Raw genomic sequence first — 22,349 nt, forward strand, 5'->3', positions numbered from 1 at the left:
GAGAAGTCCTGCGGGGCCACACGTCCAGAGGGAAACTCCTGGCCCAGACCCAGCCCCTTGCTCAGCTGCTGCCAACTTCCTCCCAGTGGTCAGCAGCCAGGGGCACCCAGGGCTCACACACCCTGCCTTCCCCTACAGATGCTTGATGAGCAAAGGCACAGATGTGAGTGGGCTCCCATGTGTCATTCCCAGCTGTCACCAGGGTGTCATACTTACCGCCACATGTCCCCCTTCCTCACTAAGGAACCGCCGGACATCACAGAGGGCTGCCAGTGCACACTGTCTTCAGAAGAAAAAACACAGGGTCAGCCCAGCATCCAACCCCGGCTGTCCGAGAAGGGACAGGCCCTTGATCCCCTTCTCTCTCTTTAAGGTTTCTCTTCTCTTTCCTTGGAATAATTTTCAGTCTTTGGCTGTGTTCTATAAGGTGGAAGACATTGCTGGGGCCATTTCTTTCCTTTTTTCTTTTTTTATTTGAGACAAGGCCATACTCTGTTGCCTGGGCTAGAGTGCAGTGATGTCATCATAACTCACTGCAACCTCAAACGTTTAGGCTCAAACAATCCCCCTGCCTCAGCCTCCCCAGTAGCTGGGACTACAGGCTCAGGCCATGATGCTGAGCTAATTTTTTTTTTTAGAGATGGGAGTCTCACTATGTTGCCCAGGCTGGTCTCAAACTCCGGGCCTCAAGCAATCCCCCTGCCTTCGCCTCCCAAAATGCTGGGACTGCAGGCGTGAGCCACTGTAACCGGGGCCATTTCTTACCACCTGCATTTAGACCCCCATGTTCTGGGCTCAGATCTCTTTTGTGGGCTGCTCTGGCCACAACTCCACCATGTTGGGGGATCTCAGGGCCCAGTGAAGATGCTGAGGGAATAGCCTGGGAGCCTGTGTGTACGTGTGTGTGAGTGTCATATGTGCACATATGCTTGCATCCACATGTATGGGCAGGTACGTGTGAGTATGCTGTGCCCATATGCATACATGTAAGTCTGTGAGTGTGCAAGTGTATTTCCTGGGCCCATATGGGAGTGCAGCTATGTATGCACATAGTGTGCCCAAGCGTTCATATGTGGTATATGATTGAATGAGCACAGGTATAAAGGAATGTGCCACATGTGAGAACATGGGACATGTGTGTGCATGCACTCGTGTATAAGTTTTTTGTGTATCCACACAAACACAGGATATGCATGTTTGTGCCCATGTATGTACACATGCTTTCATGTGGTATGTGACTGTGAACACACATGAGCATGCTTGGTGTGTATGTGTGCACAGACCCAGGTGTACATACAGGGGGAGCACAAGTGTATATGTGCCGACCACGAGCCTATGCAGTATGCATGTGTGTGTGCACCCACCTTCACGTGTGGTGGTGACTATATGTGTTTGGAAGTTAACACAGCAGGCCTGAGAATGCTACCCCTCAAAAGGCCTGCTTGCAAGGTTGGTCCTTGGCCAGGGTCTGGGAACTTGAATGGTAAACAGTTCCCCACACTGATATAAAACTTTCCCTAAGGGCCGGGCGCGGTGGCTCACGCCTGTAATCCTAGCACTCTGGGAGGCCAAGGCGGGTGGATTGCTCAAGGTCAGGAGTTCGAGACCAGCCTGAGCAAGAGCGAGACCTCGTCTCTACTAAAAATAGAAAGAAATTATATGGACAACTAAAAATATATATAGAAAAATTTAGCCGGGCATAGTGGCACATGCCTGTAGTCCTAGCTACTCGGGAGGCTGAGGCAGGAGGATCGCTTGAGCCCAGGAGTTTGAGGTTGCTGTGAGCTAGGCTGACGCCACGGCACTCACTCTAGCCTGGGCAACAAAGTGAGACTCTGTCTCAAAAAAAAAAAAAAAAACTTTCCCTAAGTAGTAAGAGCAGCTCACTGTGTCTAGACTGTTTATACAAACAGTATGGTTTATGATGAATATCTGCTTTCCTTTTGGGGGTCTGCAAGTTTGGTACCTAGCACCGGGAGCCTATGGGACCAGCCCCCAGTAACATCGTTGGTAATTGAGTCTCCGATGAACTTCCCTGGCAGACAACACTTCACATGTGTTGTCACAATTCTCTCCTAGAGGAATTAAGTGCATCCTGCGTGACTCCATGGGAGAGGAATCCTGGGTGTTCACTCCCAGCTTCCTCTGGACTTTACCCCAGGTTCATTTTCTGGAGAGATTTTGATGATTTTGCTTTGTATCATTTTGCTGTAATAAATCTTAGCCATGAGTCCCGCTATATGTGACTCCTGTGAGTCAGTTTGTAATTCGCTGAACCTGAAGGTGGTCCTGGGGACCCCTGACACATGGATATGTATGTACAGCACATGGGCACCTGTGTATACTTGCCCTGTGTGTGGTGTGTGGCTGTGTGTAACTACAAATATGAGTGAGCCCAAGTATTTATACATGTGGGTTTGGGCCAGCCCAGTGGCTCACATCTATACATGTGGGTGCCCACACGTGTGCACATACCCTCACATATGGTGTGACTGTGTGCATGGGGGTGTATATGTGTATGTATGCACCCTTGTCTACATATGGAGTGTATGTCTGTGTCCAGATGTGTGCCTATGAGGTATTCACGTGCACGCATGTGCCCACATGTGTGTGTAGGCGGCTTGTATGTGGTATGGGACTGCATGCAGGAGTATGAGTGTGCCTGATAACATATGTGTACACATGCCCTTTTATGTGCACATATGACTGTGCATGCACTTTTCTAGACCTTCCACTGGGTCCAGTGTCAGAGATGGACCTCAACACCGTCACACTAGGGACCTCAACGATGTGTGAATAACTAGACCTCTGGGAAATGCAGCCCTCTCTTCCCAGGTTTTCCATTTTAAAAACTCCGGTCCCGGCCGGGCGCGGTGGCTCACGCCTGTAATCCTAGCACTCTGGGAGGCCGAGGTGGGCGGATCGTTTGAGCTCAGGAGTTCGAGACCAGCCTGAGCAAGAGTGAGACCCCATCTCTACTAAAAATAGAAAGAAATTATATGGACAGCTAAAAATATATATATAGAAAAAATTAGCCGGGCATGGTGGTGCATGCCTGTAGTCCCAGCTACTCGGGAGGCTGAGACAGGAGGATCGCTTGAGCTCAGGAGTTTGAGGTTGCTGTGAGCTAGGCTAACGCCACGGCACTCACTCTAGCCTGGGCAACAGAGTGAGACTCTGTCTCAAAAAAAATAAAAAAATAAAAAAATAAAAACTCCGGTCCCTTAATTTTGCCAATTACTTATGGGAAATTTGGGGCTAGTTAATGGGAATATTCCTGTGGCCCAGTGGCCAGACCCAGGCTTTGGATACAAGAAGAAGTGTTTCTAGGAACTGTCGCAGGTATGCCTGCAGAAAAGCAGCACATGAACCTGCCCCCAGCTTCTATTGCAGGGTGACCTTGGACTAGTTCCCACCCTCTCTGAGTCTAGGTCTCCCCATTTGAATTAACCCCAACATCCCTACCTTTTATGGGCAGCCTGAGTGGAATGGCTAGTAGACTCTGGGAATGCCAGCTCCCTTACTCTTCCTACAAACACTATGGATTCAGACAGGCCTGGCTTCAAACTCAAATCTTGAGGGCCCCCCTGACAACACCATCACTTTCTGACTTCAGTCTCAGCATCTGGGAAAGGAAGGCAGCATCGCCTACCGCAAAAGCTGTAGGGAAGATCAGATGAGCTCATCTATCAGTGCCTACAGCTTGGGGTTGCTTTAAGATTTGCATATGATATGTTCCTTGACCTCTTTACTGAATAATATTGGAATGATGGGAAGTGTTTGGTGGTAGAGGGGCTTAGGCCTGGGCTCTGTGAAGTAACTTGCTACTTTGTGCGAGATTCTTGGCCTCTCTGAGCCTGAGTTTCCTCACCTGTAAAAGGAGGGTGTGTGGGACAACGGGCATCAAGCACCCAGCACACAGTAGGTTCAAATATTAGTCCTTTCCTTTTTGTCTGGCTTGATACCACCAGAGGGTCCAGCCTCGAGCTTTACCCACAGTGTGGCCACACAAACCTGAATGTCAGACTCCCTTTCCCTTCTCAGTGCTGCAGCCTGGCCCAGCCCCAATGACGGGAGAAAGAAAGCAGTCTCTAGTTTGAAGGTCCAGGCCCACAGTGGGGAGCTCCTGTCCTCTGGTGGCCAGAGAAGGAACAGACAGCCTAGTGTCCAGACCTCAGTGGCCTATGGCCCGGGGCTGGGCTTGATTTGGAGACATCACTAAAGCTGGGCCAACCTTGGGTCACTGCCCTACCCTGACGGCTGGGCTAAGAGCAAGTCTCTGCCACCCTGGGCTGACAAGGGGCTTCTTGATCCCCCAGCTGGTGCTCAGCGCCCCCCCCCCCCACTGAATCCTATGGGGGTTGAGGGGGACAGTTATCATATGTAAATTTCCATCTCATGAATAACAGCAGGAGTGTGAACTACTCACCCAGCAGCATCTAGGCCACCTCAAAGCAAAGCCAAGGCCTGTTCCACACACACCAGGAACACGCCAAGCACATGGCAAACGTGCTCCAGATGCACAGGAGGAGGCTCATCCTGGGGCAAGGGAGGAAAGCCCCCCATGCCTGAGGCCTGTGTCCCTGCACCCACTCAGGCTCCCCTCCACACCAGCAGCCCCATGGAGGGCCTGGGTGACCGAACATGACCTCCACGCACAGCCTGACCAGCCCTGGTGAGCCGCTTTTACTTCCTGAAGCTCTCCCCTCCCCTCCCAAGGATGTCCTTACCACGGGCTCCTTAACACCAGGGCAGGGACAGGCTAGCCAAGAGGAGGCTACACACCCTCTCCTCTCATCCCCAAAGCCATGACATCCCAATGCCGCCACATCCTGAGAGGTCAAGAGACCAGCCCTGTCACAGCCTTCGGGGAAGCAAGGCCAGGGCTCAAGAGTGGCTCAGCCGTTCACCAGCAACTAGGCTCCAGGGGCTTCTCAGTAAATAGGCAGTCACTTGTTAGCCTTCCCGACAGCGGTGTACCCCCCCTCACTCCGCCCCCAACATACTTCCTTATTTTCAGGCCCTCTTCGTTGTCTGGGAGGAAAAACTCAAATGATCTGTACGTCTTGACCATGTCCCGGCGATACTGGCCAACGTTGAATTCTGGGGGGAAGGAGAGGCTCGGCTTTCATAGCAATGGCAACCCCCACAACTCCTGACCCTGACCCACCCCCAGGCCCTGCCCACTGTCCAGCCTTCTCTCTTCTCCTCCCCCTCCCCCACAAAGGCCCAACGTCCCCTGAGACAGCTAGGCCAAGCCTCACCCCGAGTGGGCACACCAATCCAGTTGAGGTATCGAGTCAGCTTCTTAGATATGTAGGTCTTGCCCCTGGCAGGCAGGCCCACCATGACAATGAGCGTTGGGCAGTTGGTCATGCAAACTGAAAGACAAACAGCACACAGCGTCAGACAGGGGCCAGGACCCCTCCCAGTGGGTCCGTCCCTCTCTGCCTGCAGTCTCTCAGCCTCAGGGCACAGGAGGGTGCACCCACCTGGCACCAGATGTACTTTCCTGGCATCCTGGCATCAGACAGCTCTATGAGTGCACCCAGAACCTGATCTCAAGCCACCATTGGCATGTCCCCCTTCCCCAGGCCAATCTGGGGCTCTGGCAGATGCACTGGGATCTGGCCAGCCCTTCTCATCCTGATGTGCACCACCAGATGTAAAGCCCAACCGGCCATGCTGGAGTACTAGGGAGTTCCCAACGCAAGAAGGACAGAGCCAAGACCCAGCAGGGTATTCAACACCCCGCCTCTGCCACCCAGAGAGCACACCCTAATGTTCTCACATCTCCCCCTACCCCAATCATCATTCAGCACTCCCAGCACACACAGCCCCCTGCATCCCTCCCTGCGGTGAACTTCTTTCCATCATACAAAGCCCAGCTTCAAAGCTGCTTCCGCAATGAGTCCTTTCTCCATGGCATCTCTGTGCCCACCTGTATGCCCTCACCCTCAGTCCTGGTCACCTCACTCTCGAGTCTGCTCTCTCCAGATGCTCACTTGGAGCAGAAGCAGCCCTGCGGCGTCTGAGCCACTCAGGGGCCTGAGGCCTGGCAGAGCTGCTGCTGAGGAATTACGGGCAGGAGCAGGGAGGGGGCACGTAGAAGCCTCCCAGGGTAAGGACCGCAAGGGGCTGAGACCAGAAACCCAGACTGATGCCCACCACCAGCCACGTCCCACCACATCAGCGTGCCAACCCAAGAAGTTGCCGAGGTTACAGGTGGGGAAGGGTCTGAGTACAGTCCTACGCCCCTGGCTGGCTAGGACAGATACCAAGGTAGCACAACTGCCAGCTTCGCATAACCCAGGTCAGTTTTTTGTTTTGTTTTGTTTCTTAAAGAGACAGTGTCTCACTCTGTCACTCAGGCTGGTGTGCAGTGGTGTGATCATAGCTCACTGTGGCTTCAAACTGGGCTTAAGCGATCCTGCCGCCATCCAAGTCATTGGGACTACAGGCCTGTGCCACCACACATGGCTCCCAGATCAGCTGTCAATGTGGTCAAATGTGGCTTCACCTCAGAAGCCTCAGGAAGCTTCCCTTTCATCATCCTTAGGACCTAGGACAGGTAAAACCATAGGAGACAGGCAGATGGACAGATGTGGGGACCTGTCACTGCCCCTCCTCTGCCCACTTGGTTCAGCAAGTACCTCAACCTGGACAGACTGCTCCTGCCCCAAGCTGTCTTCCTCAGAGCACAGAGGCCCCAGGGGAACCTCTGTGGGAGGGTGGGGGGGGGGGATAAGGGGGGCAGGAGTCAGACAGGCCTGAGTTCCTATCTTGACTCTGACACTCGGACACAACTCAGAGATAGATGATAATCGCTCAGGGAGGTCTAGCCCCGCCTCCATGTAAAAGCCTGAGCATGCAGGGAAGCTGTGCCCTCTGTCCTGCCCTGGCAGCACACAAAGCTAAGGACACAGGTGTACCTCAGCACTGACTGTCCTTCCACCGACGTAAGGCGTGGAGGCAGCAGCCTGGCCCCAGGCAGGCCCTGCAGAGAAGGGCCCTGCTTGCCAGTGGGGGCTTCATCACTCTTGTGCATGGCCCTTGTATAAATGTGACCCAAATTGTAAGCGTCGGGGTTGAGAGGGAGGGGACCCCACGAAACACAGGCTGACAGTGAGTGAGAGTGAAGAAACTTACAGAAAAACCTCAGCATTGACTAAGGTAAGAGGAAAACAAGTTTGGCAAGAACTTGCAACCTCAGGGCCAGTGCCCAGTTTGCACAATTCCTGGCTGACTCTCTAGCAACCCAAGGGCAACGCATCTGCTACTAATCAGGGGGAAAAGCCTGCACCCACCCTGCTTCCACTGATAAGGCCACCCCTCCCCTCCCACTGCTCCTTCTGGGGCACCCCCATGACCTCAGGATTGGGGTTCTGCATATCCTCTCCACATCATCTCCCCAGAGATGGCCCTGACCTCCTCCCACAGCGTCTGATGACAACATCCCCCTCCCCACCACCCCATATGTGCAGTTCAAGGTGGGCAGGCAGGGCAGCAAATTCAGCCTGGGCACAAACAAGGCAATAAATTACCTATCACCTCTGCTCCTTAAGATAAGCTCCCAAGGAAATGACCCAAAAGAAAACCAAAGTTCAAGTATATTCACAACAGCTCTGCTTACTACAGCAAAACACTGGGAAATCCCAGCAACAGAGAAATTGCAAACCAAGGCTCAGCAAGGAGGGGACATGCGCCAGGCCCTGAAACAAAGTGTGTGGACCGAGTGGCTGGGGTGTGCAGCAGAACTGCAGCTCAGAGCTCACAAGGACCCACAGACAGCAGAACACGCTGCTCATAACATTGAGCATGTATGGAAGGAAATCTGAAGACATGTCAGCCCAACTTCCCTCCCGTGTTCCTTTCTTGTAAATTTGCTGAAAGCCCCAAGAGTCCTAGGAGCCAAGAGGCCCGAGATGTGCCTGGCAATGGACAGTGCCCACTTTCTGGCACTTCCACCGAAGGAGCAGACACAAGTCCCCAGGGTGGGTTCCAAAATTGATTCCTAAATGGCACCTGCTCCCACCCCCTTGGGTCAGGCTGGGGAAGGAAGAGCTCTGTAAGGTAAAGCAGCACGGCACAGTAGCCCTGTGTGGAGGGGTAGAAAGGAGTCTCTTCTGCTGCCCTGTGCACGCACCAGGCATCTCCTCACTCAGGAAGAATCTTACCATTTTGCCACCTTTTAGCTGAGAAAAGCCATCAAACACTGTGCTTTATGCCAAACTCCCTGAGTCCCCTCCTCATCCCCTGCCCCACGTGCCCACAGAGCTCCTCCAGTTCTGAGCTGAGGGGCCAATGATGGGGAGGGTAAGAGTGTCCAGGCCCTTAGGTGTGGCTCTAAATTTTATCAAGGGGGGGAGAGGGAGAATTGCTAATGGAGAGTGGGGGTGGAGGAGGCACAAATACCCCTCAATCCGACAGCCACACGTGCCCTGAGGAGCTGGGGACCAGATCCCAGAGAAAAGCCAGTACACAGCACAGACCAGCAGTGGGCACTGCTTCCTCCTCCCCACAAAGCTCTGTGCTCAAACCAATTCCCACCTGCCCCTAAGGTCCTTACTCTCCCTGCAGTCATCAACCTAGTCAAGTCACTGTGCAAAGGGGAAAATGATGCATGAATGCAGGCACTGGGAGCTGGAGTGCCACACAGGTGGGTTCCATGGTAACTGGCTCCATGAACCCCTATGTGTTTTTTTATAACCCTCTCCCTTAACTAACTACTTGACCCTTTGTTTCCCAGAAATTATGGACTTGAACTCCTGGCCTCAAGTGATCCTCCCATCTGGGCCCCCAAAGTGCAGGGATTGTAGGCATGAGCCATCAAACCCAGAAAATCCAGAAATAATGGATTTTCTACAGAACAAAGGAATTGAGATTCTGAAGCCCCCAGGGCAGACTTCCTGACACCAAGATTCACCATCATCCACACCAGCACGACCTGCCACCAAGGTTTGTAGCCCCTTGTGAGATACACAGGGACCTGCAACCTGCCCCAAGGCATGTGACCCCTCTTTTAAAAGCCCATGATATCCCTTAGTTGGAGAGACAGATTTGAGGCAGCTTCTCCCAGCAAGATGTATTAAAAATTCCTTTTTTCCTTGGCAATCCTAGCCTCAATAATTAGGTTGCTGTGAGATAAGCAAGTGGATCTAGACTGGAGGTTGGGGCGGGGAACCCTTTCATTTCAACAACATCATGTTCATTCATTGCTTACCCACTCTCTGCTGTGAACTCTGGGACCACCCCCACACAACCTGTGGGTCTCATCTTTAGGCCCTGGGTGGCACCTCCTCCTCCAGGAAGGTGTGGACCCACAGCCCAGCCTGCCCCAACACCCTGAGAACACCCTGAGACACTAATGGCGCAAGGTTTGTTGGTTGGTTATTTACTTATTTAGAAACAAGGTTTGGCTCTGTCACCCAGGCTAGAATGCAGTGGTGTCATCATAGCTCACTGCAGCCTGGAACTCCTGGGCTCAAGTGACCCTCCTGCCTCAGCCTCCTGAGTAAACAGGCACTCACCACCACACCTGGCTAATTTTTCTTATTTTTTTTAGAGATGGGACCTTGCTATGTTGCCCAGGCTAGTCTCCAACTCCTGGCCTCAAGCAATCCAACGTGCTGGGACTACAAACTGAGCCACCACACCTGGCCCCAGAGCCACATTTTCATCCCACACTTAGAGTCTGGAGAAACACAGGCCCTGCCTCAGCGGCTGTGAGACCTGGGAAGGCTCCCTCCCACCTGTAATAGGGGGCTGGCTGGGAGCTGATTCTTCAATCCCTGACCCAGATGTAGTGAGAAGCAAAGAAAGCATGGTGGTGATGAGGAAACTACCTGCTCCCCTTATAGCAGAGGCATAGTGTCATTAAAGGCTTACAGACGCTTCATGGAGCAGGGATAGTGACTGTCTCATCCCACATGTGAGGAACCCAAGGCCTAGGGTCATGCAGCTGAGCCAGGATGTGGCTTGAGTTCTGCCTCCAAAGTCCAGGTTGTCACTCCTTCCCCTCTATGTAATAACAGCAGCCACCCACCTAGTTAGGACCGCACAGACCTTACCCAAATGGCTAAAGCACAAGAAGGAGGGGCATCAGCCTCCACACCTCCAGGAGAGTCTCAAAGGAGGGCTGGCCAGGCCGTGGCCATAGCCCCTCAGGACTCAGAGTGGACTCAGAGTGGGGCTCGTTAACATCTATAACCCCACTGGGACCTATATCATAGTCAGAGCCATGACCCACCAGAACTCAGTCTGCTCAGAAACACAGCCACCCCTACCAGGACCCACAGTGTGGTCAGAGATGAACATACACCCTTCCCCCAGGACTCATATCATGGTCAAAGCCATGGCCTCAGGTTGGCATTGAAGCATGACAAGTACAGAGCACTCTCCCCTCCCTTATCACACATAAGCAGAGGTCAGGAGTACAGGGAGACCCCAGCACATCACACAATCTCCTGATCTCCATTTCACCATGAGTTGAACTAGATGTTCTCTGAGGTTCTTGCCAAGTTGCAAATTCATTAACAATGTTTCAGTTTTTCCTAAAACCTTTCTTTTTCCTAGTAATAAAAAAGCTGCAGACTCATTTAAGGACAGGCAGAAATGCAAGGAAGCGTTTTAAATACCCCGGACACCAGTTGGAGTGAGTCCCTTGGCAATTTCAGGAATTCCAGTATATCTCCTAGATGTTTCACACTGCAGTTTTATCACTTGCCCATGACACCACATGGATGTTTACATGCCAGTGGACACAAACACAGACCCACATGGCACAGTGGTCTCATTGTCTCTCTCCTAAGCATATCTGCACTTCCCTGAAGTTCCTACCAAAATTCGGTTTTAAAGCCAAGGGGCGCTCTTCCTCCAGTTAGAGAACTAGCCCATGCTTACGCCTTTGAAAGTTCTGGACTCAGAGAGGCCAAGTCATTCTCCAAGGGCCACACAGCTCAGTTCCAGTCCAACCACCTGGCCCATGCTCTCTGGCCAGGAGAGAGAGAAGGGCCAGCTGTGAACACGGAGTCCTCCCTTGGCTGGGGGCAGTGGGGATGGAATGAGGAGAAAGGGGGCCGGCATCCTCCAGGAGGCGTTGGTGGCCAGACCTAGCCTCCGCCAGGCCGAGACGCCCCCACACACATGTCCCCGCCCCCTGCTCTGCCACACCTGTCTCTGGCCCACCACTGTCACGGCCGCCTCACCTGTCTCAGCCCCTACTTGCCATTACCCCCCCACCAGTCACGGCAGCTTCACCTGTCCCCGGTTCACCACCTGTCCCTGGCCCCCTCTCCATGAGAGACACCCGCCCAGGCCGCCCTACCCACCCATCCCGGTGCACCTCCCTCCCCCTTCCCCGCGGACCCCGCCTCACCACCCCGCGGGCACGCGTGCAGAGCGGGCCGCCCATTGCTATATGGCATCCAAATCTTCTTCAGAGGGTTCTGGGTCAATTCCCGTGGGGACGCCATCCCGGGGCCGGGATGAGTCGGACTACGCCGCTTCCAACCCAGCAGCCGGGCCACCTCGGGCCACCCGAGGTCCCGCCTCTTGGGCCCCGCCCCTGCTCATGCCGCGACACTCTTGTCCATCTTCCCACAGGCCCCGCCCCAGAATAAGTAGGCTCCACCCCAACTGGGGTGGGCCTGGCCTCCGACCACGCATGCCCAACTGTCCTACAGACCCGTTTTACACCAAGCCGGTGTTGGTCTTCATGCCAGGATCGAGAAGCGCATGCCCAGCTCCCGGCTTGTGCAGGCCCCGCCCCATACCAAGGCCCGGATTGTGCAGGCCCCGCCTCCGATGCGCAAACGCCCGTTTCCCAGCCCGACCGCGCTGATTTGCATAGGCTTCACCTATGGGCCCCGCCCCGGGCTCTGCAGCCCCGCCTCCGCGACACGCGTGGGTTACGCCCCGAGGTACGAGTGACCTCAGGGCCTCCCAGAGGGCTCGCAGTGTAACCAGGGCTGCGTGGCACGCCCTGCCAGGCTGTTCAGATTTAGCAGGGGCCACCAAGCCTACTGTCCCTATCACCCTGTCAACTTCGCTGCGCCCCGCTGGCTCTGCGCTGGCAGCCCCCGCCCCGGTTTGCTCTGGGCCCTGGGACGTTTACAGAAGCCACCTGCTCAACCACACAGGAAAAGCTCATCTCATGGACAGGGACTCAGGACAGATCTTAGAATCGATCATGTTTCTCTCTTTGCCTTGGCTGCTGGGAAGCTCAGGCTAACCCCTGGCCCACCTGTAGCAAATGCTGGAACTTGGTAACCAAGTACTTTGGGGACTCTCTAAGCCCTGGCAGTATCTTAATTCTCTTTCCAGAATTTCATTTTTACCAATTAAATTTTTAATCATGAATATACACATTAAAAAAAATAAGTCTCTGTCTCTTCATCAGGAAAATGGGATGTGCATACATCAGTCTTACAAGATTATGATATAGATTAAATGTGTCAATCTCAGAAATCTGTTTTAAAACACATTAGTGTTGTCATTTATTTATCTCACTCTTGTCTTTGAAAATGCACTGGGGACAAGGGACAGGGGAGAGATCCAGAAGTTCAGGAACCCCAGGCTCGCTCTTGTTTGGCCTCCACATGACCCTGCAGGCTCCTGCCTCCTTGGTCCTCCAGCCTTGCCTATTTAAGCTTTCTACACTTTCTGCCCCAGTCCCCACCAACACTGCTTGAACTTGGGTCACACTGCCCTCTATCGATGTCCTCCACAACACCCCTGGAGGGTCCCTGCATCTTCAAGTTCTCTCTGCCCAATGTGTGCCCAGCCAGGAGCCAGGTGCTAGGGCCACAGAGAATAAGGCTGATCTCATACATCATAAGTGTAGGGCCCTTCCCATGCCCTACCTGCCACACCCCTGCCCTGGGTCCATCCTCCAAGTCACAACCCAGTGCTTCAGAGCCTGGCAAGGACCCTTACGATGACTCTGTGTCTTGCCCACTTCACAGGAAATGAAGATTCAGAAGGTTCACATGCTGAGAGCCCACCTGGACCTTCCCCAAAACCAGCTCTAGGTGCCTACCCTGTGAATGCCCTGCACCAGGCAAGGTCAGCTACTTCCTCCTTCCTCATCCTCCCTCCCCAGTGTCCACCCCGCCTTCCTCCGCCCCACTCCCAGTGGCCCTGAGCACACCCATGGGCGGCTCCTGATGAGCAGGGTGCCCCTTGTGACCTGTTCCCTACTTCTCCAAAGCCACTCATTCTGATCCTGACACAGCCAGCCCTCCTGTCTGTCTCCTGGCCACTGCCAAGGCCATCTTGGAGCCACCCTGACCCCAGAGACCTCATCACCACACGCCCACACCCTGTCCAACTGGCAGCACTCGTTGGAAAGGCTCCCTCCCCTAACATCTACCCAGTATTCCTCAGGCCTGACCATCCTCTTCCCCAGCCCTCCTGGGTTGTTAATCAAGGCCTGGGGGTAGGGGCCAGTCAGGACAAGGGCAGGAGGCCAGGACTGTCTGTGGGAAGCCACCCCCACACTCAGACAGTATGAGGCAGGTTCCACGAAATGCAGCAGCTCTGTACCTCCCACTCTTCCCCAAAATGTCTGACCCAGTCATACCCTCCCAAGTCCCTATATCCAGCGGGGAGGCCACAGGTCAACATCAGGAGAAACCTAGGTTTGCTCCCCGAGGCCAGAGTCTACATCTGTTCTGAGAATATTCTCTATCTCCCCTCCCACAGCCCCATTTCTCAGGTAGGAAACAGAGGGTCAGGAAGGGGAAAGGGCCCAGGATCAGAGAGCCAGCCCTCAGTGTAACATGGACTCAGCTCAACGCCAGCCCTTCAAAACCTCACCTTCCACACCTTGCACGGTCACCACACTCCCCACCTCCACACCTGGCTCTTGCTTGTTCCCTCCATCGAAATGCTCTCCTGCCTTTCTGCTCCCTCAGCATCAGTCGGTGCCCAGCACAGCAACTGGCCCTCATGGCTTTTCCCTCCTCCGGGCATCCCAAAGTGAGCCCGCTATCCTGTCCCAGGCGTGGGAGGTGCACTGGGATGTCAGTGTGCACTCGTGTGAACATGTCCTGCTCAGTCTCTCCCCACCAGGAACCTGGCTGGCCTGACCCTGGTTTGCTCCCATTGCACCTCCTGCACTGACCACTGGACCTCCTCCCAGTGTCCCAGGCTAGAAGCCTGGGGTGGCCAAAGTTCTCAATCCTCGGTTCTCAATGCTCAAACTCTTCCCAGTCCCTGCATCTGCTGGCCAGTCCTGGCAGACTGCCAAACCACTCTTTGCAGCATAAAAACCCAGGGACATCAATGCATGCCATGCAGACCCACACACCGAAGCGCGCAGAACACCAACCTGGCTGCACATGCATACACACAGATGCACACACAGAAGCCCGACAGGCAGGCTGTAGTGGGGCCTGCTGCCCTCTGCTGTCTCCCTTCCCCTTTAATCCCCCCACCTCCACCCCTGCTGTCACTGGGAGGTTCAGGAATTCCCAGGAATTCCAGCTTCCTCTGGCCATTTGCAGCAAAGGATTGTCCCCACCATCTCCCTGGGCATAGAGCTCATAGGTAGTGTGAGGTTCCAACTTGGGGGTATAGAGCCATGTGACCAAGCAGCCTGGGAACCCTGATCTCCACTTCCTTATTCCAGCCTGGCACAGAGTACACAGTAAGTGTTTAGTGATTCAGGACCAGCCAGGGCACACAGAAAGGACTCAAAGAGGTTCATGACCAGGACAGAGTACACAGTAGGTGTTTAGAGAAGCTGAGGACTGGCTCAGGACACACAGAAGGCACCCTAGAAATGCTGGTTTAAGGACTGAAGCCAAATCATATGAAAAACCTCCCAAATAAGCCTCTGGACCTCCCCAAACTTGTATGACCCCTGAGGAGAGACCTGGAGGAACATGACCCCTTGGAAGCCAGCAAAGAGCAGGGCAGAGCAGGAGCGCCTCGCCCAGGGCAGCTCCAGCTTGCCTTCCCTCCCCTGGGCTGGAGGAAGACACTATTTATAGTTCCTCTTTGGCCCAGCCCCCTCTCCCCTGCAAGGCGACAATGCTCCCCTTCCTCCAGGCCATTGACAGACAGATACCCCTCAGAGCACCCCATGGGAGGAAAGAACCCCAACACTCTCACACCCCTCCAGCACCCCCCTTACTAAGCCCGGGTCTTTTCCTAACCCCCTCCCACCCTCCCCACGCTGCCCGCCCCGTGCCTACCCTGCCTGCTGCTCCCTGGCCCCGGGTCCGTCAGGGAGCTGCCTCCTAACATGTCTCTGTCCATCCTGCAACCAAACTGGCCAGGGCCACCACCCCCTGCAGCTCCAGAGTGGGGTAACCCCGCCCGCCCGCCTACCCTGCAGCTCGACCACAGAACAGCGCTTGCCCTGCAGCCCCGCCTCTCCAGCTCCCTGGGCCCGCCTCCCCCAGGGCTGCTCACAGTTGTGAGGTCAACGTCCGTGCCCCCACCCCAGGCAGGCAGCCACACTCCCTCCTGCATTGCCTCTCTTTCCAGATAGAGTTGCCCATACTACCTACTGTCTGCCCTTATCTCCAGCTAGAGTCGTCTACACAGCCCAGAGTGCCTGCCCCACCTGCAGGCAAGCCCATCCACGCAGCCCAGAAAGTCAGTCCCGCCTCCGGCCCGGCGATGGAGGTGGAGTGGGAAATAAGGAAAAACCTAGTCCTTCCAAACCAAGGGACCAGGTCGGTTAAGGGGGTAGGGATGTGTGCAAGGGCAGAGAAGCCAGGTGTGACTCCGCCCTCATGTGTCACTGCCTGGGTGCACGTGACAGTGTGATTCCCATCCATCCTATACTTCAGTCACTTTACATTTATTGAGCACCTCCTGCACGCCAGAGCTTCATGCACGCCAGAGCTTCATGCACACCATGTACACAATGTTCTCAAGAAGCTTGGTGGCATCGCTCTGCTTTACAGATGAGGAAACTGAGGCTCAGAAAGGTGAACCCCTTTGCTCAGGACACTTTGGTGAGGAAGGGGCAGAGTTGGGCTGGAGCCCCTGAGCCATGTGTGTCCAGGCGCTGAGGCTGGGTGTGCAGGGGTGCAGGTAGAACAGTGCCTGGCTGTGAGTTGTGCACGCTTTGTGCAGGTTGGGGGCACAAGCACCCACTCCTCCCAGCCCCCCCCACACCCGCACCTTGCTCACACACACTCACAGCTCTCAGAGACGTGTAAGAGGCACACTCAGCCACACATGCGTGCATACACCCACAGGGTAAGGCTGCCGTGGTCACAGACTTCCCATGTGTGGCCATTTGTGCCTGGAGATGCCCCTGACAGCCCCATCTATCTGGGGCAGGTGCTGCCTCATGGAGCACAGATCATGCACGTGACCCTTAGCCAACACTTCCCTGTGTGGTGGCCACTGCGGGGGCAGACCTGTGGGACTGGTCTCGGACGCAGTGTTGGGCTTTGTTGAGGCTCCTGAAAGTAACATGATGACGACCACGTGTGGTGGCGGCCACGTGTGGTGGCGTCCAGCTGCTCCGTGACTGTGGGGCACCCAGACGTAGCAAGACTCCGAATGGTAGTGACCTCATCTGGTAGTGTCCAAGCTGTCCAGACATATTGTAAGTCTGTGAGGCACACAGGTGTGGCAAGACTCCCTGTGGCAGTGACCTGACATAGCAATGTCCAGCCTGTCCAGACACGCTGTGACTTTGTAGGACACTCAGATGTGATATGACACCACACGGCAGCAGGCCCATGTGGCAGTGTCCAGATGCACGCTGCCCAGATGTAATACCATCCAGCTCTGCTGCTGTCCTCCAGGTCTTTCCATACAGTGGCCCCATCACTGTGGCCCCCTCCCTCGGGCTTAGCGGCGGCCAACATGGGCCAGGATGCGGGCGTTGGTGGCAGCCCGCTCCCTGGCCACACTGGCCCGGGCTTGCTCCAGTAGAATCTGCAGGAAGCCGATGGGGACATCCAGTGAGAGGGTGATGCGCGGGCCAGGGCGGGGACCAAGGCTGGGTTGGCCCCGGGTAGCTGAGGTGGTAGCTGAGGGGCTCTCTGAGGCCACAGGCCAAGGAGTGGTCTGGGGATAGTTCTGAGGGAGGAGCTGGAAGGCTGGGACAGGGGTCGCTGGGACAACCAGGACCCTGCCCAACATCAGGACCATCAGCACCAGCAGAGCCCACCTGGTCATCGTGTGGTCAGGCTGCGAGGAGAAACAGGCTCAGGGCAGGGGCTCTGGTCAACTGGGGCTCACAGACAGAGACAGAGAGGGAGACTGAGACTGAGAGTAAGAGACCGAGAGATTAGCGAGGCCAGGACAGGAGAGAGACAGAAACAGAAACGAAGAGATAAGAGAAGAGCCAGAGTGAGACAGAGAAGATCAAGACAGCCAGAGAAAGGGGGCTAGAGAAAAAGACAGAGAGAAAGAAAGAGGAGGAGAGGGAGGGAGAGAGAGGAGGGAGATGAATGAGACGGAGGTGGAACAAAATAGAGGGAGACTGGAAGAAAAAGACAGAAAGAGCTAGAAACCATCCCAGAGACAGAGAAAACAGAGGCTCAAAAGGAGAGGTGGGGGTTTTGAGCAGGAGCTGCAGCTGACCCAGGAAAGAGAAGAGCAGGAGTGGGGTCGTTGAGGCAGGGGAGCAGCCAGAGGTCCCAGAGCCCTCCAGGCCCAGAGCCTTCCACTAACCCAGATCCCAGGTCCCCTCAACCACCAAGACCCTTCCCATCCCAGCCAACCCAGTCCTACCGCTACCAGCTTTCTTGGGGTTAGTCGGGCCGCCGTGGATGCCTGGGGCTGGGCCAGGCAGTGCTGTCCTGTCGTCTGACCCTCTGCCCCACTGCAGGGCCCATTTATCTCCCTCAGCCCCCTGTGGTGGGAAGCATGGCATGTTTCCCGGCATGAGGTAGCCCCCAACTTATGACTCATCCCCTCCTGGGGGGCAGTGAGAACACATCCTCAGCCCCCACCCTATCTGCTCCTTTCTGGGAACAAGTTGGGGACAGAGGATCACAAGACAGTGACCAGGGCTGAGCAGAGGGACTTTGTACCCATGCAGAATAGTACTGACCACCCAGGGAAAACCTGCCTCCCTGACACCCCCAGCTCCCCAAACAGTCACAACAGGAGCCTTTTAAAACAGCAGCTTTAATGCCCCCCAGAATCAGCACCATGTCATCACAGGCTTGGGTCAAAGGGCAGGTCAGATGCCAGTCACATCCGCTCACTGCCCACAGCCACCCCCCACAGTGAGTCATCTGCCAGGGAGGCAGGAGCCACAATGGGGGTTTGTCCACAGGGGGGAAGGCGAGGCCCATGGGACCAAGTCACTGAAATAACGGACACGCACATGCACGCTCATGTGCACACAGCCCTCTAGCACCAAGGGGAGGGACAGCAGGGGCCTGCTGAGACCCCGACTCCTCCAGGGGACGCTGAACTTCAGCTCATCACCCGGGTCTCAGCTCCGGGCAGCACCTGCGGGATGCAGGTTGGAAACTGTCTTCAGCCATGTGACCTTCTTACCCAGCCTGTGGCCACAGAGAGACACAGGCAAAGGCATCCATGGGGAGAGAGCTGAGGCCACAGCAGGGCGGGGGCTCTGGCCTCAGAGAGGGGACACATGCTTCGGTCTTTAAAGGAGGGAACATGAGGGGGACCATACTGGGGGCTCTACAGCCAGGGCTCTGGATTCAGTTCTTTGGTCTGGGGTCCCCAGTCCCCTAGTCTGAGGGAGTTTCTCTCCCAGGACCCTGACCTGGAACCTTGACCCAAGGACTCCTCCCCCAGGACCAGCTCTGGGCTGGCTCAGTGCCCAGTACCCTCTTGGGGTGGGGGTAGCCCATACCTGTTCCCTGGCTCTGGGTCACCCGGGGCCGGCAGCGGCGCTCACAGGCCTCACGGGTCCCAAAGCGGTTGGCATTCCCTCCACAGCCGCCATAGACAAAGGGGTGACAGGCCTCTGTGCCACCCGGCACAGCCCGATGGTACCAGCGCAGGGTGTAAGCAGTACAGGAGCCCTCATCCAGTGGCAAGGAGCAGGGGTCTGGGGCCAATGGGGGTCAGGTCAGCAGGGTGGTGGGATCAGAGATGGACAGTGGGTCAGGGAGAGGTCAGCAAGGATCAGCTGGGCCGCTCCTATGTGGGTCCCTGTGGGCCCAGCCCTCATTCTCACCAATGCCGTCCCAAGGAGCCTCAAGGTCCTCGTATTCCTCCACAGAATACTCAGAGTACTCAGAGAACTCGTCGTCCTCAGGGGGCACCTGGTCTGCAGGCAGGGTGGGGTGTGCTGTGAGCCACAGCCACTGGCTCCAGGGTGGGGTGGCCAGCACTGATCTCCCGTGTGTGCACAAGAGTGCTCATACATGTGCCCTGCATGCAGACCCTATGTGCATGGCATGTGCCCTGCATGTATGAGCACCCATGTGCATGTCCAGGCCCCACCCATACATGTCCCATGGGTCCAGCTGTCCTCACCTTCCTCCTCCGCATGAGAGACCCGGAGCACAGGTACAGGGTGGAGCTGGGGGCCAGCAGTGTCTGCAGCATAACTAGGGAGGGGTCCTGGAGCCAAGAGCAGGGGGCACAGGGCTCTGGGGTCACCGTGGGCAGCCACACCAGCCAAACCCCCCCAAGAGGGCCCAGGTGATAGGCAGGGCAGGGCCTAGGGTGAAGAAAGTTCTGCGAGCAGATGATGACTCACGTGATCCAGATGCGATAAACTGGCCCTGGCAAGCTGGAGGGGCAGAGAGGGACAATGACAGAGCAAGAGACAGAGAAAGACGGAAAGATGGAGAGACAGGGACACACACACAGGGGGTAGAGATATACACAGACAGCAGGAGAGAGAAGAGAGAGGGTGGGAGGTAGAGAGAAAGAGAGGAAGAAAGGCAGAGAAGAAACAGAGAACCAGAGAGAAGTTGGGAACAGGCCGACAGAGGGCAAGAGACAGAGGCAGAGTCAGAAACAGGCGGCCGTGGGGAGAGGGAAGGCAGGTGCAGACAGAGAGAGGTGGGGAGAGACAGAGCTTCACCCTCTGATGCCCCTCAGGGTCATCACAGCCCCACTTGGGTCCATGTCGGTCCCAGTGGGACCAGCCCTGCTCTTACTCCCATGCCTCCCGGCCATGTGGCCATGCTGGGCACCCAGGAACACGGCACCCACGTGTGCCTGTGTACCCTCCATTGGGTGCAGTGCCGTCCTCATGTGGGTGCTTCTGTATATCCATCCATCCCCACCCATTTTCTCGGCCACTTGCCCCTTGTAAGTTCTGGGGACTGCCTGGCCCTGTCTGGGTCTGCTGGGGTGGAGAAGGGATGGGACCCGGGAGACTCCAGCTGGCCCCACTCACCACAATGCTGACTCATCTCCTGACGCACAAAGCCCCGAATGTCATCCTCCTGGGAGCACAAGACCACAGGGACCATGAAGAACCCATGGATCACAAGTAGGACACAAGGCACATAATGCAGGGACCACTGAGGGACAGCATGGAGCCAGGGGCCCAGGCCAGGGGGTCAGGGTGCTGGGAGTGGGAGGCAGGGTCTCAGCCCTCCCAAGGCCCACACTCACTGTCAGTGCAGCTTCTCCCTTCTCGCCACGCGGACCGGCGGGCCCTGGCCGCCCCTATGTGCAACAGATGGGACCAGGCTGTGACCTCTGATCTCAGGGACACCAGAGGTCAGCCCAATCTCTGACCCTAAGCCCAGGAATCCCCACTTACCTGCTCCCCTCTCTCACCTGGGACCCCAGGAGCTCCAGGGGCCCCCACCACACTCTCTCCAGGGGGACCTCGTTCGCCCTGCCAGACACAAGGACCGAGTGAGCAAGGTCAGAGGCAGTGGGGGCCAGAAGTCAGGCAAGTTGGGGATCATTGCTTCAGAGGCTGGGCAGGGAGGTTGGAGGGTGGGTTTAGAGGTTGGAAGGGCAGAGGGTTGGGTAGGAAGGTTCAAGGCCCAGGAGTCAGAGTTGAGGTCCCTTACCTTCTGGCCCTGAAGTCCTTCAGGGCCTTTGGGACCAACACTGCCAGGGGGCCCAGGGGGACCACTAGAGCCATCATTGCCCCTGGGACCTGGGAAGCCCCCCATTCCTGGAGACCCCTGGGGAGAGATAGGACAGGGTCAGTGACCAGAGCCCCCAGAGATGGACTCACTCCCAAAGAACACATTCCCACAATTCACCATGGCCCTGGCCTCAACTCACCCGCTCCCCTTTCTCGCCCTGGTCACCCTTGGGTCCTGGCTGCCCATCAAAGCCTCGGTCACCCTGGGAACAGAAGAAGCATGAGAGACCTGCCCTGCCCTCCCTCAGCTCCTTAACACCTGTGAGCCCCCGGCCCAAGGCCTACAAGCTTCCATGACCCAAGCACCTGTGCCCTTACCACACCTGTGCTGTGATCCCAGTGACCCCAACCCCACTGGAGCCCCCTATCCTGACGCACACTACCCCTACTTGCCTCCCATCCTTTCATCTCAACCCTCCACTGCGACCCCAGCCCTCCTTGAAACCTCAAGACCAGCCCCCTTCACCCCTAATGCCCCAACCCGCCATGACCTTCCTGGACCCTAAACCCCCATGACCCTACATGATTTTCCGTGCCCCATGCTGACCCCCCACCATGTTCACCAATGAGAGACCCTGTACCTTGGGACCGATCAGACCCTCCTTGCCCGGAGCTCCCGACTGGCCTGGCACACCAGGCTCCCCCTGGAGAAAAGAAGACATGAGCTCGGCCCTGGCCGCTCGGCCCCTCCTCATTCTGAGCGTGCCCCACACTCACCAACTCTCCTTTGCGTCCTGCTAGCCCGGGGCGGCCGGGGGGACCAGCTTCTCCCTGCAGGCGTCAGGTGGAGGGGTCAGCCTTAGGCCCCAGGCCCTGTATCCCCCAGCCCCCAGCCCCTCTGTACCTTGTCTCCCTTCTCTCCGTCGAGGCCACAGGCTCCCTTTACCCCCCGTTCACCCTGAGGGAGAAAAGCAGGTGAAAAAGCCACTTCTGGACACCTCACCTTATGACCCCTTTACCCCAAAACCAGCTCTCCAAACCAAACTGGCTTCAGACACTCAACCCCTGCCCTAACAGCACACATTCAGCCCTGGATACCCCAACATCTGACCCAGATCCCTCACCCTCAAACATCAAGCCTTCCTCACCAGGAGAAAAAAAAAACATCTCCTTCCTACCTTGAGGCCCCGGGGACCCATGAAGCCAACATCTCCTTTGTCTCCTCGGACACCAGGGGCTCCGTCCCTTCCTGGGGATCCCTAGGGAGGAGAGGGGTCAAGGTGAGGTCAGGGGGTCAGTGGGAATCAAAGAGAATCACCCTGGATAGTAGGCAGGAAACACCATGGGGTGAGAGTCACCTCGAGAGGCCAGAGCCACTGGGGTTTGC

The 22,349-nt window shown here is 56.1% G+C and overlaps 3 protein-coding genes across 6 annotated transcripts in view; all 3 read right to left on the reverse strand.

Moving 5' to 3' along the window:
• The window catches only part of PFKFB4 (6-phosphofructo-2-kinase/fructose-2,6-biphosphatase 4), a 40,695-nt gene extending 25,431 nt beyond the window's left edge, over positions 1-15,264 (reverse strand). For 3 of the 4 annotated variants that reach the window (XM_069475665.1, XM_069475666.1, XM_069475663.1), the window contains exons 1-4: positions 11,378-11,474; positions 5,265-5,381; positions 5,007-5,103; positions 217-283 (exon numbers count right to left, since the gene is read on the reverse strand). In XM_069475665.1, coding sequence (XP_069331766.1) covers positions 217-283; positions 5,007-5,103; positions 5,265-5,381; positions 11,378-11,474 — 378 coding nt within the window. Of the gene's footprint in view, positions 1-216; positions 284-5,006; positions 5,104-5,264; positions 5,382-11,377; positions 11,475-15,200 lie in introns of those variants that run through there. The other variant, XM_069475664.1, reaches the window with a different exon arrangement.
• Positions 15,265-16,821: 1,557 nt separating this feature from the next.
• On the reverse strand, positions 16,822-17,151 carry UCN2 (urocortin 2). Its single transcript, XM_069473610.1, has one exon. It carries the CDS (start codon positions 17,149-17,151, stop codon positions 16,822-16,824), a length of 330 nt encoding a protein of 109 aa, XP_069329711.1.
• Positions 17,152-18,267: 1,116 nt separating this feature from the next.
• COL7A1 (collagen type VII alpha 1 chain) overlaps positions 18,268-22,349 on the reverse strand; it is a 30,489-nt gene continuing 26,407 nt past the window's right edge. Inside the window, exons 105-118 of the mRNA XM_069473611.1 lie at positions 22,141-22,221; positions 21,867-21,920; positions 21,740-21,793; positions 21,604-21,666; positions 21,163-21,225; positions 20,943-21,059; positions 20,684-20,761; positions 20,533-20,586; positions 20,312-20,360; positions 19,664-19,696; positions 19,438-19,524; positions 19,094-19,228; positions 18,809-19,006; positions 18,268-18,438 (exon numbers count right to left, since the gene is read on the reverse strand). Of these exons, the coding sequence (XP_069329712.1) occupies positions 18,422-18,438; positions 18,809-19,006; positions 19,094-19,228; positions 19,438-19,524; positions 19,664-19,696; positions 20,312-20,360; positions 20,533-20,586; positions 20,684-20,761; positions 20,943-21,059; positions 21,163-21,225; positions 21,604-21,666; positions 21,740-21,793; positions 21,867-21,920; positions 22,141-22,221 (1,083 nt within the window). The 3' untranslated portion in view covers positions 18,268-18,421. The remainder of the gene's footprint in view (positions 18,439-18,808; positions 19,007-19,093; positions 19,229-19,437; positions 19,525-19,663; positions 19,697-20,311; positions 20,361-20,532; positions 20,587-20,683; positions 20,762-20,942; positions 21,060-21,162; positions 21,226-21,603; positions 21,667-21,739; positions 21,794-21,866; positions 21,921-22,140; positions 22,222-22,349) is intronic.

Source organism: Eulemur rufifrons, chromosome 7, assembly GCF_041146395.1.
Source record: "Eulemur rufifrons isolate Redbay chromosome 7, OSU_ERuf_1, whole genome shotgun sequence".
Classification (NCBI taxonomy): Eukaryota; Metazoa; Chordata; class Mammalia; order Primates; family Lemuridae; genus Eulemur; species Eulemur rufifrons.

What these genes read in the sequence shown, in the direction of transcription:
- UCN2 (XM_069473610.1), bottom strand. Translation starts at nt 17,151, where the DNA reads ATGACCAGGTGGGCTCTGCTGGTGCTGATGGTCCTGATGTTGGGCAGG.